Genomic DNA, 16,106 nt, shown 5'->3' on the forward strand with positions numbered 1-16,106 from the left:
GAAGCAATAGCCTACCCGCTGTGGACAACTATGTCAGCACCATTTCGCTCTGCTCTGAGACAAACATGGGGACTGATCTTGATAAATCAATGAGATTTTTATCTTCACTGAATCTCCGTTTTACAAGCAAGGTAGGTTGATAGCTTCAATGGCGATGACAGCTGTTCCCTGTTGGTCTGTGATAGGCTGTTCCTGGGGGACGATGCTGGCACTGTTCACCAACGTGACCGGGGCTACCAGGCTGACAGGACATCAGAAGCCGGCAGCAGTGCTTCATTGCACCCAGCGGCTTGAGAGGCTATGAGGAGCCTACTCACTCGGGTAGCCACTGCACTGGAAATCAAACTTGTGGTCAGTGATGACTCTCCATCTGTACCCATCTCTACTGAGTTCTGCCAGGGGGTGCTTCCGACCCACAGCAGAGACTGGACAATTGAGTTATGTTGCGGGCGCAGAGTCACTTGGCCTCCGGGAGTACCCTACCATGGACACCATGATAGTTGTCATGGTTCTCCCGGACTGGGAAATTTTAGGGCGGAATCCGAGACTAAAGCCGGGACCCCCAGAGTCTTTGATGCGGACTTAAAAGCCAGGGTCCCTCTGCTCTCTTGGCCGCCTTACCAACGCGGCCATGCTGCTGCAGGCCTACCTGCAGACTCTGCTGTTCCGGCTGCAGAAGGGCACAGAGGAGCTCCTCCGGGAAGCGATGGAGGTGTCTCGCCTGCTTTTCCTGCTCCAGAGGGATGTGGTTACCTCCCAGTGCCATGTCTGGTTGGCCCAATCCCGTCTAACATCTGCTCTAAAGAGCACATTTGCCAATCACCCAAGGGCTGATGTTTGGCCCAGGGGTTGATGACATTCTGGAGCAGACCGATAAAGTTCGTAGGGACCGTGAGACCCTGAGACCACCACCCAACTGCACCCGAGCAATGGTGAGGTCCCTCTCCTGCCCCATCGCCTCGTACTGAGGGACGACAGCAGAGATGGGCACAGCGTGCAGTGGAGCAACAACCTGTCAACCGTCACCACCATAGGGATGTGCCTGGGGGACCCAGGCGATCAGGATGCCAGGGGATAGGCGGGCCCCTGGCAGGACCCCTTATACACCCTTCCCCGGCCTCGGCCGCTGCTCCTGGTCTCAAAGGGCAAAGTGGGAGGAGGGTGTGGAGTCCCCCTGGGTGTGGTCCACAATGCTCGATGGGTAGCGATGCCTGCCTCTGTCTTTCAGGGGCCTTCGTGTCACCACGGTGGCCAACCCCCTGAAAAAGAAAACCCTGCGGCTGGAGATCCAGGGGCAGGCCGTGTCCAGGGACAAGTGGTTTGTGATGCTGGACCTGAGGGATGCGTACTTCCATGTTCCTGTTCACCCAGCTCATTGGCAGTACCTCCGATTTGCTTTCGAATGGACGTCTTACGAATTCATGGTTCTTCCCTTCGGCCTCTCTTTGGCACCCCAACACTTTCACAAAGTGCATGGTCGCTGTCCTGGCACCTTTCATGTCCCCAGGATTGTTGATCCTCAATTACTTGGATGATTGGCTGATTTGTGCCCCGACCAGGACACAGGTGCTGTCAGACAGAAACATGCTCCTGACCCACATCGGCAAGCTGGGCATTACTGTAAATGACAAGAAGATTCGTCTGATGCCCACCCAGAGGGTGGCCTTCATCGGCATGGAACTGGACTTAGTCCTCATGAGAGCATGCCAGCCCACCAGAATGGTTCAGGTGATCTTATCTTGCCTCGTCCACTTTCGGCAGAGGCGGGTGGTATTTGTCCTGACCTGCCAACACTTGTTTGGCTTGCTGACGGCGGCCTCATTGCTGATTCCCCTGGGCCTGCTCCATCTCCGGCCTCTTCAATTGTGGTTCAACTCCCCCCGGCTGCACCCGAAGCGCCACTGTCACCGCCAGCTGCAGGTGACCACACAGTGCCTCAGGGCATTATTGAGGTGGAACTGTCACTCCTTTCTCTCAGGTGGTGTGGAGATGCTGAGGATGTGCTGCCAGCGGCTGGTCAGCACAGATGCCTCCCAGATCGGCTGGGGGATGTGACCAAGAGCAGGTCAGCCAATGGCTGTTGGCTACCCCCTTGGAGTGGCAGGCACGTCAATACACTAGAGCTCCGGGCTGTACTACCGGCCCTGCGGTCTTTCCTTCGACATCTGAAGTGAATACATGTCCCGGTGACAACATCACAGTGGTGGCTTACATCAACCATCAGGGTGGAATGAGGTCCCACCGCCTCCATCTTATGGCACAGGAGCTCCATCTCTGAGCTTGTACCTGGCATCCTGAATGTGGCAGCGGATATGCTCTCAAGGGAGGGCCCGCCACCTTGGGACTGGAGCCTACATCCCCAGGTGGTGCAGCACCTGTGGGACAAGTTTGGGAGGGCGGAGATGGACCTGTTTCCTCCCTGGACAATGAACACTGCCCTGGGCTTGGATGCTCTGGCTCACGATTGGCCAGGGCTGGAGCTTTACGCTTTCCCTCCTTTTCCCCTGATCCAGGCTGTGCTGGACAGGACCAGGATGGCAGAGCATCATCTGCTGCTGGTGGCCCCATACTGGCCCAGACGACCCTGGTTCAGCCTTCTCCTGTCCCTGTTGTCTGGGACACCTTGGCAACTGCCCCTGCTGTCTGAGGCCGGGGGAGCTCTTTGGCATCCGAGACCGCACCGCCCTAGTCTGTGGGCTTGGCCACTGAAAAGCACCAATGGTTCATGTTAGGACTACAGGATGGCGTAATGAACATTATGCGGAGTGTAAGGGCATCTGCTACAACCCCTGCATAACAGTTGTGCTGGTGACTGTTCTGCTCTTGATGTACTGGTATTGAGGTTGTGCCCGAGTCATGCGGGGTGCAGTATGTCCTCCAATACCTGCAGTCTCGCTTTGATGAGGACTTGGCAGCCCCTATACTGAGAGGGTATTTGGTCATTATATTTGCCTGTCTTTTAGGGTGGATGGACAGGCCAGTGGGGTGCCATCCATTGGTATCCAGGTTTATGAAGGGGGTTCGTTGCATGCGTCCAGCTAGGACCCGCTCAATGGTGACCTGGGATCTGGATGTGGTCTTGGCAGTTTTCAAACGGTTGGCGTCTGCCTCCCTGAAACACCTCTTTATGAAGGTGGCTTTCTTGGTAATGATTACTTCAATGAAGAGGGTGGGTGAGCTACCATCCGGTAGCCTCATACTACCAGATGGACCCCAGTGGGAGGAATATATCTCTCCGCCCCAATCCTTCATACGTCCCGAAGGGTCTGTTAGACAGGCATGTGAACATCCCTTTTATCCTGTCTGCTTACAACCCCCCCGGCAGTTGTGGGGGAGTCTGGACCTCCCTCCGGCATGCTGTGCCCTGTGAGGACCTTGCTGCCTATGTGGAGCAGACATGGTCAGTGAGAACAACAGACCAGCCCTTTGTCTACTATGGTGAGAGAGTCTTGGGAGCTGGGCTATCAAAGCAGACACTCTCTCACTGGATTGTGGACACGATTATGACAGCATGTCACCTGGCTGGCAGACCAGTGCTGGGTTCTGTGGTGGCACATTGTACACAAGGTGTGGCTGCATCCTGGGCCCCTCACTGATATCTGTGTTGCGGCCAGCTGGGCTTCCTCTTGCACCTTTGCTAGGTACTATCAGGTAAATGTGGTACCTCCCTCTGCCATTGGTTCAGCGGTCCTGGGCATCGCCTCCCTTTCCGGGGACTGTGCCGACTTTGCCGGGACCCCCTTCCAACATTGGCCCCTGTGTCTCGGTCCCGCGCTGGGACCGAGACGGATTTAGTACCGACTAAATCTGATACGGGTACACCAATATATTGGAGTGATCCAATATAGTGAAACATAATGACTGTTACGTATGTAACCATGGTTATGTGAGCTGTATGGAACACTCCAATCCTCTACGGTGGAGGTGTCTGAAAAATGACCCCAGCCGGGACACAGGTGTATAAGGGAGTAAATCTGTAAATCCTTACCTCACTTGTATCCCTCCGCCACGGAATGATACAAATATCAATATATTGGAATGATCCACATTGCTCATATAACCATGGTTACATACATAACCTTTGTTATGTCGTTTCGGCGACAGGTGTTTATGTTTTTGGAGTCACCGGAGCGGACTTTGGAGTTATCGTTTGAAGTCAAGTATGACAACAGTGTTGTCAGTGTGGAGATGTTGGCCATAAGCGACATGCTTGACCGAAAAGGGAAAAGGCAGAGAGAGGGACGCAGGTGGTCCTCGTAATGCCTAGGCCCACTGATGAAGGGAGATGTGGCTGACAGTGGTAGAGCAGCCACAAGCACCTGTTGCTGAGGAACAAGTTGTTGCAAGTGGAGAGTGTTGAGAGGGATGTGGCAGAGGTGATACAGGGGTTTGTGGCTCCTGTTGAGGAGGATATGGATATGGACATTTTTGATATTCCTGTTGATATGATAGCTGCTGGCAACGACTCAATTACAATCTAGATGAGGTAAATGGGTTCCTGGACCAGACTTTTGGGAAATCTGGTAAATTGGCCGATTTAGTTGTGAGGTGTGAAGAAGCTTTTCCGCTTGTTACTGCGGTCATGGCAGCAAAAGGTAGTGGGAAAATTAAAACAACGATGATTATCATGCCTCATCAATCAAATTCAATCAAATGTATTTATAAAGCCCTTATTACATTATAAAGTCCTTATTACATCAGCTGATGTTGTACAGAAACCCAGCCTAAATCCCCAAACAGCAAGCAATGCAGGTGTAGAAGCACGGTATCTAGGAAAAACTCCTTAGAAAGGCCTGAACCTAGGAAGGAACCTAGAGAAGAACCAGTCTATGAGGGGTGGCCAGTCCTTTTCTGGCTGTGCCGAGTGGGGATTATAATAGAACATGACTAAGATGTTCATATATGACCAGCAGGGTCAAATAATAATAATAATCACAGTGGGTTGTAGACGGTGCAACAGGTCAGCACCTCAGGAGTAAATGTTGGTTTTCTTTTCATAGCCATCACCGCACCTTCTGTCTCTAGAGAGTTGAAAACAGCAGGTCTGGGACAAGGTAACACGTCTAGTGAACAGGTCAGAGTTCCATAGCCTGACCCGGTGAACAGATCAGGGTTTATTGTGTTGTGGGTTCCCAGACCCAATTAAGTATTTTTTAAACTCTCACTCTCTCTTTCGCTCTCTCTCTCTCTCTCTCTCTCTCACTATCGATCTATCCCTTTGCTCTTTCTCCTCCCCCCACACACACTCTCCACTTCAGTAAAACGAGGTTTCGGTGGTTCCAGGAGAGTAGTGTGTACAGGGACGCTCCAGCCTTTGCCCTAGATGGAGTCTATATCTCTGAGCCCTGCCCCAACCACTGTGGAGGACATGGAGACTGCATCTCTGGGGTCTGCTTTTGTGACATGGGATACACAGGTACATAATGATACATAATGATTGTAGAGAGGATGGGGGGGAGAGAGAGGGAGAGAGAGAGGGAGAGAGGGAGGGAGAGAGAGAAAGAGAGAGAGATGAAGGAAGAGGTAGGGAGAGTATGGGGACATGGGGTCTGTATCTCTGGGGTCTGCTTTTGTGACATGGGAAACACAAGTACTGAGGGAGGGAAGAAATAAGCAGAAAGAAAGACAGATGGAGAGAGAAAGAGAAAGAGAGTGGGGAGTTCTAGCAGTTCTATAGGAAGAGTGAAAAGGAGAGGGTTCTAAAAAAGACACTCGCCTAATGATCCGTTGTTAATCAATTAAATCGTTGTGTGTACTCCAGTTGAGCAGGACAGCTGCGTGCCAGCGGTGGCCAGCCCCACAGAGTTGGCAGAGGGCTTTGAGAGCAAGCTGAGCCCGGTTTGGCAGACCCTGAGTGGGGGGCAGGTTGGAGGGGGCTGTGGCACCATCAGCGAGGGAAAGGCTCTGTACTTCAGCAGCCCTGGGAAGAGAGAGGCACGCACTGTACCTATGGATACGACAAACACACGGTTAGTATGATCACACTGCTGTATTGAATAGAATTGAAAGTATGCACACCTCACCTGTCTTGTAGAGCAGCTTTAGGCAACTTCTTGAGGAAGTTTGCTCTAAACCTCCAGTGTTAACATATTTAATTGATTCAGCTAATTATATTCTACACCCCCTTTATGTCTGTCTGTCCGTCTGTCCGTCTGTCCGTCTGTCCGTCTGTCCGTCTGTCCGTCTGTCCGTCCGTCCGTCCGTCCGTCCCTCCCTCCCTCCCTCCCTGCAGGCTTGTCCAGTTCTACATCCGTATTGGAGGGAAGAATGTTGGACCCACCTGCACCAGACCTCGCTCCCGCAACGAAGGTGACTCTCCATCTCTACTGAAAACCTCCAATTCAAGCTCTGACAGACTCAAGTTTATAGACCTCAATAAGGCTCTCTTCTGCCTCTGCGTGGTGGCTCTTGACATTGCATGCATGCTGTTGCTGTTATAATGGTTTTCTGGCTGCTTCCTCTCCTCTACTTTATGACCTCCCTCGTCTCCTCTTTTCCAGGAGTGATAGTCCAGTTCTCCAACAACAACGGAGTTCAGTGGCAGTTCCTACGTGAGCTGGACTTTGGTTCCTTCCTGGATTCCCAGGTGGTCACCATCGAGCTGCCTCCACCCGCCAAGACTCCCTACACTGTGTTCCGCTGGTGGCAGCCACAGCAGGGTGAGGCCCCCAACCCCTACATGGATCACAGGGACACACCATACAGTCATTGAGCCATCCATACAGTACTTGCAGGGACCCATGTAAAGAATGTGTATAAAGCAGAGGCCACACAGTATATCCTTCAAAAAGGGTGAGCCATACTCTATCTATCTCTCCCTCTTTGTCTCCTCTTCTCTCTCTCCCCCACCTCTCTCTCTACCACTCTAGGTAAACACTCAGCCCAGTGGGCTCTGGATGATGTTCTGATCGGTATGAATGACAGCTCCAGGACTGGCTTCCATGATAAGTTTGACGGGACGTCTCCTCTACGACACAACTGGTACCGCATACAGGGGGGAGAGATCACTGTAGACTGTCTGTCTCTGGACACTGCTCTGTCCTTCAACAGCGACACCACTGGCAGTGAGTTAAACTACAGTACACACACACACAGACAGGGAAACGGGAGATGTCACAGTTGTCTGTCTGTCTCTAGACACGGCCCTCTGATGCCACAGACAGTGTGTCCTCCTACTGCACGCAGACATGCACACTACACACCCCTTTCTTTAATCCGGGCCTCAATGATTTAGCCTACATGGGGAAACAGGAAACTAACAGAACTACTGCTGATCTTGAGACTGGTATTCACACCATACCATCAACATGACACGGTCAACTCCTACATCACAAACAACCCAGGCTGCATTGAATCAGCCATTTTGCCATTTCCACCATATGGCTTCTGAATTGTTAATGGCAGCAGCCTTGACTTAACATCCTGGTTGTTATTTATGTGTGCATCAAGCTGTGAGCGGATTGACTTTGTGCAAATATTACATTACATCCAGTCCCATCCATTACCCCAGACATAGCAAGAGCAATTTTCCAACGTATCTATAAATATTACAGCCCAGCTGGGCAGCACGGCACGTTCCCGCATGCATAAAGCACTGTTAAATGTGATGTGTATTACCATGAATGTGTTTTGTTTCACTGCCATCTCAGACTGTGTAGGTTGTTACTAAAGTATATATTTTAGATCAGTACTCATAGTTTACCCGATACCCAAACCCACCTATTGTTTACCACAACTTCTTTGTTGACCACATGTGCCACTGCGCTGTCCAGTTCTCACAACGTAAAGATCCAGTTCTCACAACTCTAACCCGTTAAGGCCCTCTCTTGACGATCTTGTTAGATTACTTGTTAGATATTACTGCACTGTCGGAGTTAGAGGCACAAGCATTTCGCTACACTCCATTAACATCTGCTAAGCATGCGTATGTGACCAATAAAATTGTGTTTTATTTTATTTTATTTGACCTTGTCACTGTCTCTCTCCCTGCAGAGAAGCCGCGGTATGCAGAAAGCTGGGACTTTGAGGTGTCAGGCTCCTCCTTCCTGCAGTTTGAACTGTCTATGGGCTGCAGTAAGGTTGCCACCTCATCCCACGGTGTCAGGCTGGAGTACTCCACGGGTAACGAACTCTAAAAACCGTCATGGATGATCCTTTATAAATGATTATAAATTACAGAAAAGTCAACAGAAAACTCGTCTAGATCCAGGTGCTGGTTTTGGTGGGAACAACTATTATTAGAAAACAACAGGCCAGCCATTTCTGGTGTGCGGTTTTTATTATTGTTTTTAAATTCTTATACATGCTTATAAATATTTACAAATGCTTTTTACATGGTTATAAATTATACAAATGCTCATGAATAGTAATTATTATAAATGGTTAGACATTTTTTCAAATTTTTACTGAAACGTTCAAAAATGGTTCCTAATGTTTATACGTGGAAGTTATTAAAACGTATTACCACCCCACAGACTGTGGGCGCCACTGGGCCCTGCTCACCCCAGAGTGTGTTCCACCTGTCATCGGCTGTGCCGGCTACACCATGAGCTCAGTCTACACCGCTACACAGTATAACCGCTGGAGGAGGGTTACGGTGTACCTGCCCAGCGCTGCCAAGTATGTGTGTGTGGTGTGTGCATGTGTGTTTCTGCATGCTTGTGTGTATATGTGTATATTATTAGTTTGCTTAGTGGCACATCAGAGCTTGTCTCTTTAAAATGTATCCTTGTGATTTGAATATTCCAGTCATAAACAAAATGATACTGTTTAAGCATTGTAATATAGTAACACTTCATTTGAACTATCCTTCATAACCCTTTATAATAATGCCATAAACATGTCATTAAGATTCATAGCGTGTGTTCTATTCTGTGGTTGTAGTTCTCCCAGGACTCGGTTCAGGTGGCTCCAACCCCACTTCATCCCTGGGGCGGACGGTTGGGCCTTGGACAACGTGCTGCTGGCCCCTGGCTGCCCCTGGATGTGCTCTGGACACGGACTCTGTGACAACGGATGCTGTTTGTGAGTTACACAAACATACACACACACACACACACACTGTCTCACAGTATTTAATGTTGAGCTCAGAACTTTTGCATGGAATTTACTGGAACTGTGTTATATTATATGTGAAAACCAAAGGGGGTGCTGGGGGTTATTTATATATATATACAGTATATCACAAAAGTGAGTATACCCCTCACATTTTTGTAAATATTTGAGTATATCTTTTCATGTGAGTGAAGAAATGACACTTTTGAATCTCGTCAGTCTATTCATGCGAGAAATTGCCAAGAAACTGAAGATCTCGAACAACGCTGTGTACTACTCCCTTCACAGAACAGAGCAAATTGTCTCTAACCAGAATAGAAAGATGAGTGTGAGGCCCCGGTGCACAACTGCGCAAGAGGACAAGTATATTAGAGTGTCTAGTTTGAGAAACAGACGCCTCACAAGAACTCAACTGGCAGCTTCATTAAATAGTACCCGCAAAACACATTTCATGGGAATGTTGCAAGAACATTCCTGTTTCCAGATTTCTTTTTTCATCATTATACAGAGCATTAGGAAAGTATTCAGACTCCTTCCCTTTATACACATTTTGTTACGTTACAGCCTTATTCTAAAATGGATTAAATTAAATGTTTTCCTCATCAATCTCCAGCAACTGGGAGACTTAGTCAGGATCGAGAGACCTGCAGAGAACGATCTGCAGAGAAAAATGGGAGAAATGTTGTGTTAGCTAATCCAAGTTTATCAGTCTCAACATCAACAGTGAAGAGGTGACTATGGGATGCTGGACTTCTAGGCAGAGTTGTAAAGAAAAAGCCATATCTCAGACTCGCCAATAAAAATAAAAGATTAAGATGGACAAAAGAACACAGACACTGGACAGAGGAACTCTGCCTAGAAGGCCAGCATCCCGGAGTCACCAAATATGTTCAGACATGCAATTTTGGTTCGGATACCAGATTTAGCCTATGCCTGGACTAACAACGCTTACTATGGATATGAAATAAACAGTCACCTCACCTGTAACCCCCACCCTCTAAACAGGTGTGACCGGGGTTATGGCGGGGCCCACTGCGTGCCCTTGGCCCCCCTCCCCTCCATTCTGAGAGACGACTTCAACGAGAACCTGGCGGCGGAGCAGTGGCCAGAGGTGTACGGGGCTGAGAGGGGGACTCTCAGTGGGGAGCCCCTCAAATCTGGCACTGCACTAATATTCAAAGGGGTATGGGTTCTATTGTTTAATGTGACCTATACTGTACACACATTTAAGTGAAAAAAGACCTAGAGAGCAGATAGAGAAGACGCACGCATGCACACACACTTGTGCACACACACAAACATACAAACTCACACATTATCTGCCTAGCAGACTCAGTAAGTGTACTTTATCATTGATTATAAACTCAGAAATAAAAGAAACATCCTCTCACTGTCAACTGCATTTATTTTCAGCAAACTTAACATGTGTAAATGTTTGTATGAACATAACAAGTTTTAACAACTGAGACATAAACTGAACAAGGTCCACAGACATGTGACTGACAGAAATGGAATAATGTGTCCCTGAGCAAAGGGGATTTCAAAATCAAAAGTAACAGTCAGTACCTGGTGTGGCCACCAGCTGCATTAAGTACTGCAGTGCATCTCCTCCTCATGGACTGCACCAGATTTGCCAGTTCTTGCTGTGAGATGTTACCCCACTATTCCACCAAGGCACCTGCAATTTCCCGGACAATCCTGGGGGGAATGGCCCTAGCCTTCACCCTCCGATCCAACAGGTTCCAGACGTGCTCAATGGGATTGAGATCCGGACTCCTCGCTGGCCATGACAGAACACTGACATTCCTGTCTTGCAGGAAATCACTCACAGAACGAGCAGTATGGCTAGTGGCATTGTCATGTCAGGATAAGCCTGCAGGAAGGGTACAACATGAGGGAGGAGGATGTCTTGTTTAATTTTTTTATTTCACCTTTATTTAACCTGGTAGGCTAGTTGAGAACAAGTTCTCATTTACAACTGCGACCTGTCCAAGATAAAGCATAGCAGTGTGAACAGACAACAACACAGAGTTACACATGGAGTCAACAATAAACAAGTCAATAACACAGTAGAAAAAAAAGGAAAAATAAAAAAAGAGTCTATATACATTGTGTGCAAAAGGCATGAGGAGGTAGGCGAATAATTACAATTTAGCAGATTAACACTGGAGTGATAAATGATCAGATGGTCATGTGCAGGTAGAGATACTGGTGTGCAAAAGAGCAGAAAAGTAAATAAATAAAAACAGTATGGGGATGATTTACCGATGGACTATGTACAGCTGCAGCGATCGGTTAGCTGCTCAGATTGCAGATGTTTAAAGTTGGTGAGGGAGATAAAAGTCTCGGCCTAATGAGGTGTTGGCTTTAGGGATGATCAGTGAGATACACCTGCTGGAGCGCGTGCTACGGGTGGGTGTTGCCATCGTGACCAGTGAACTGAGATAAGGCGGAGCTTTACCTAGCATGGACTTGTAGATGACCTGGAGCCAGTGGGTCTGGCGACGAATATGTAGCGAGGGCCAGCCGACGAGAGCATACAGGTCACAGTGGTGGGTGGTATAAGGTGCTTTAGTAACAAAACGGATGGCACTGTGATAAACTGCATCCAGTTTGCTGATTAGAGTATTGGAAGCTATTTTGTAGATGACATCGCCAAAGTCGAGGATCGGTAGGATAGTCAGTTTTACTAGGGTAAGTTTGGAGGCCTGAGTGAAGGAGGCTTTGTTGCGAAATAGAAAGCCGATTCTAGATTTGATTTTGGATTGGAGATGTTTGATATGAGTCTGGAAGGAGAGTTTACAGTCTAGCCAGACACCTAGGTACTTATAGATGTCCACATATTCTAGGTCGGAACCATCCAGGGTGGTGATTCTAGTCGGGCGTGCGGGTGCAGGCAGCAAACGGTTGAATAGCATGCATTTAGTTTTACTTGCGTTTAAGAGCAGTTGGAGGCCACGGAAGGAGTGTTGTATGGCATTGAAGCTCGTTTGGAGGTTAAATAGCACAGTGTCCAAGGAAGGGCCAGATGTATACAGAATGGTGGTGTCTGCATAGAGGTGGATCAGGGAATTGCCCGCAGCAAGCGCAACATCATTGATATACAGAGAAAAGAGTCGGCCCGAGAATTGAACCCTGTGGCACCCCCATAGAGACTGCCAGAGGACTGGACAATATGCCCTCCGATTTGACACACTGAACTCTGTCTGCTAAGTAGTTGGTGAACCAGGCAAGGCAGTCATTAGAAAAACCGAGGCTACTGAGTCTGCCGATAAGAATATGGTGATTGACAGAGTGACAGAGCACAGTCTTTTATCGATGGCGGTTATGATATCGTTTAGCACCTTGAGCGTGGCTGAGGTGCACCCGTGACCGGCTCGGAAACCAGATTGCACAGCGGAGAAGGTACGGTGGGATTCGAGATGGTCAGTGATCTGTTTGTTGACTTGGCTTTCGAAGACCTTAGATAGGCAGGGCAGGATGAATATAGGTCTGTAACAGTTTGGGTCCAGGGTGTCTCCCCCTTTGAAGAGTGGGATGACTGCAGCCAGCAGCTTTCCAGTCCTTGGGGATCTCAGACGATATGAAAGAGAGATTGAACAGGCTGGTAATAAGGGTTGCGACAATGGCGGCAGATAGTTTCAGAAATAAAGGGTCCAGATTGTCAAGCCCAGTTGATTTGTAAAGGTCCAGGTTTTGCAGCTCTTTCAGAACATCTGCTATCTGGATTTGGGTAAAAGAGAAGCTGGGGAGGCTTGGGCGAGAAGCTACGGGGGGGGGGGGGGGTGGTGGAGCTGTTGGCCAAGGTTGGAGTAGCCAGGAGGAAGGCATGGCCAGCCGTTGAGAAATGCTTGTTGAAGTTTTCGATTATCATGGATGTATCGGTGGTGACCGTGTTACCTAGCCTCAGTGCAGTGGGAAGCTGGGAGGAGGTGCTCTTGTTCTCCATGGACTTTACAGTGTCCCAGAACTTTTTGGAGTTAATGCTATAGGATGCCAATGTCTGCTTGAAAAAGCTGGGCTTTGCTTTCTTGACTGACTGCGTGTATTGGTTCCTGACTTCCCTGAACAGTTGCCTATCGCGGGGACTATTCGATGCTATTGCAGTCCGCCAATGGATGTTTGTGCTGGTCGAGGGCAGTCAGGTCTGGAGTGAACCAGGGGCTATATTTGTTCTTAGTTCTGCATTTTTTGAACGGAGCATGCTTATCTAAGATGGTGAGGAAGTTACTTTTAAAGAATGACCAGGCATCCTGATGCTGTGATGCTGTGATACACTGCCTCAGACCATGACGGACCGTCCACCTCCAAATCAATCCTGCTCAGAGTACAGGCCTCAGTGTAACGCTCATTCCTTCAACGATTAACGTGAATCCGAACATCACCCCTGGACAAAACCGCGACTCGTCAGTGAAGAGCAGTTTTGGCCAGTCCTGTCTGATCCAGCGACGGCGGGTTTGTGCTCACAGGCGACCTTGTTGCTGGTGATGACTTTTGAGGACCTGCCTTACAACAGACCTACAAGCCCTCAGTCCATCTTCTCTCAGCCTATTGCGGACAGCCTGAGCACTGATGGATTGTGCGTTCCTGGTGTACCTCGGGCAGTTGATGTTGCCATCCTATACCTGTCCCGCATGTGTGATGTTCGGATGTACCGATCCTGTGCAGGTGTTGTTACACGTGGTTTGCCACTGTGAGGACGATCAGCTGTCCGTCCTGTCTCCCTGTAGCGCTGTCTTAGGTTTGAAAGACAGGGTTTCTTTTTTTGCTGAGTTTATGATCTTGATTTCTCTTTCCGTTTTGCTTGATTTGTAGGAAGGTCTGCGTATGTTGATGTCTAGGGACATGGACTGCACCAGCACTCTCTACATCCAGTTCTCCTTCAAGTTCATCACTAAGGGTAGGTCTCATTTTCACATACAGTACATTCTGGCTATATCTGCTTACCATTTATGTCTGTAAAACTACTTTTAATCTTTACTTTGTGTCAGTGTTTTGTAGATATGTTATACTGTTAACTGTGTGTGGGTTGCGTTAACTCTGTGTTCTGTTCCCAGGTGTCCCAGAGCGCTCCCACTCGGTGCTACTACAGTACTCTGTGAACGGGGGGATCAGTTGGCTGTTGTTAGATGAGTTTTACTTCCCTACTTCCACCGACACGCTGTTCATCCACCTTCCTCTGCCCACCAGTGCCCAGACCAACGCTACCCGCTTCAGGCTCTGGCAGCCCTACAACAGCGGTGAGTAGTGAACACACTCGTTGAGTCTATGGTCCGTTTATCTACACAAGAAGTGTGTGCTTGTACACTCCACTTCATGGATTTTAAAGAAATGGACTGGTGTAAGGAAATGGTGGAAACTTCATCCAATCCAATGCTTTTAATGCAATGAGAGTGTACATTTTTGGGTGAAGAGTAGCGAATCGAATCACAACCAAAGACAAAGTTCAAATACACTCATACTTACAGTATACACACATCTCAAAATAATGACATACTGTACTGTCCTACAGGTAAAAAGGAGGAGGTGTGGGTGGTTGATGACCTGATCATCGATGGCAGCGCGCTCAACAACCCTCCTGTAGTCTCTGACAGCTTCGAGGGCGGACCCCAGGATTACAACTGGCTCTTCTACCCAGGAGGCAACACTGGACTCTACTGCCCCTACCAGAAGAGTGGCCTGTGAGTGGACCTACTGGTTGTACAAGCCTTTAGTGCACTGTGAACACATTGAACCTTGTACCTACAATCCTTCATCTCTGTGTGCCTCTAAGATGTCAATTCAACATATGTGCTTCTATGCCACAATACAGTAAATTCAGGAAGTTAACTACCAATTTAGTTTACATATTCATAAAGGCCCAGTGCAGTCAAAAAATGTGATTTACCTGTGTTTTATATGTAATTCCACACTATGAGGTTGGAATAATACTTTGAAATTGTGAAAATTATAATAATGGCCATTTAGTATAAGATCTGCCTGAAAAGACAGACTGAAATTTGAGCCTGTTTTGGTGGGATGGAGTTTTGGCCTGACTGGTGACATCACCAGGCAGTAAATCAGAAAGACACTTCCAAACCTCTCTGCCAATAACAGCTAATTTTCAGTTTTTTCCTCCCCACTCGGATGACTCCCAGACAGTACTAGCAAAATTCTTACTTCAGAAATGTGTCTTTGCTAAGAAGCTATTTTTGTTAATTTTTGTCAATTTTAATTTAAATCAATCACGGTAAGTTACTTAATTGTTACCCAATATGTTTTTGATATTGAGATTTTGTTTTTGAAACGGCTGCATTGTCTCCTTTAACGTAACATTTCTGTTTAATTCCTGAATTGATTAAATTGAGTTGGACTTGATCCCAATCCTACTGTAAAGGACTGTAAGATAACAGACTTTGTCTAATGTATGTGTGTGTACAGGGAGGATGATGAGTCTGCCATGGTGTTTGTCTCCAGTGAGTTGGGAGAACATTCCATAACCACCAGAGACATTGATGTCAATGAAAACACCATCATACAGTTTGAGGTATGAAGAGAAGAGAGAGAACAGACTGATTGGTTGGGAAAACAGTGTGGGAAAGAAAATCAGTGAAGTATAAGAGGAGAGGAATGGGGAAAGAGGAAAGCGGAACAGAGACAGAGAAATTGAGTTGGACAGAGAAATACCTCCTAATTTAAAAGTGGAGGTGCCAAAGGGTTTTCATAAAGACAATGACTGATTTATATGAATGATTCATATTCATAACAAGTTATTATAATTACTATTCTCTGTGATACATATGAATGCGGGCTGTTTAAGGATCATAATTATTTTATAATAATTCATCACAATATAATTATATGAAATAGAAAACATAAACAGAAGTATATTGAATATCTAGAGTGGTCTTGTTGATGCAAACACACTAATACTAATAAGTGAGTAGTATATCAAATAACTACTAGTAATCTTGCTGAAGCAAGAACATTAATTAATATATTACTGCATAATGTTCATAATTATACTAGTAATACTTTATAATATAACAACTAAGAATTTGATTGATATTATG

At 47.4% G+C, this 16,106-nt stretch overlaps 1 protein-coding gene across 4 annotated transcripts in view; it reads left to right on the plus strand.

Annotated features, from left to right (window-relative positions):
* LOC110532453 (reelin) overlaps positions 1-16,106 on the plus strand; it is a 297,868-nt gene that overhangs the window by 228,432 nt on the left and 53,330 nt on the right. For all 4 annotated transcript variants that reach the window (XM_090234988.1, XM_090234991.1, XM_090234993.1 and 1 more), the window contains exons 30-42: positions 5,259-5,416; positions 5,762-5,969; positions 6,233-6,309; positions 6,501-6,659; positions 6,870-7,064; positions 7,993-8,121; positions 8,475-8,619; positions 8,884-9,024; positions 10,060-10,237; positions 13,870-13,954; positions 14,112-14,294; positions 14,567-14,735; positions 15,475-15,580. In XM_090234988.1, the coding sequence (XP_090091114.1) occupies positions 5,259-5,416; positions 5,762-5,969; positions 6,233-6,309; positions 6,501-6,659; positions 6,870-7,064; positions 7,993-8,121; positions 8,475-8,619; positions 8,884-9,024; positions 10,060-10,237; positions 13,870-13,954; positions 14,112-14,294; positions 14,567-14,735; positions 15,475-15,580 (1,933 nt within the window). The remainder of the gene's footprint in view (positions 1-5,258; positions 5,417-5,761; positions 5,970-6,232; positions 6,310-6,500; positions 6,660-6,869; positions 7,065-7,992; positions 8,122-8,474; positions 8,620-8,883; positions 9,025-10,059; positions 10,238-13,869; positions 13,955-14,111; positions 14,295-14,566; positions 14,736-15,474; positions 15,581-16,106) is intronic.

This window comes from Oncorhynchus mykiss, chromosome 1, assembly GCF_057628025.1.
Source record: "Oncorhynchus mykiss isolate SJ-2025 chromosome 1, ASM5762802v1, whole genome shotgun sequence".
Classification (NCBI taxonomy): domain Eukaryota; kingdom Metazoa; phylum Chordata; class Actinopteri; order Salmoniformes; family Salmonidae; genus Oncorhynchus; species Oncorhynchus mykiss.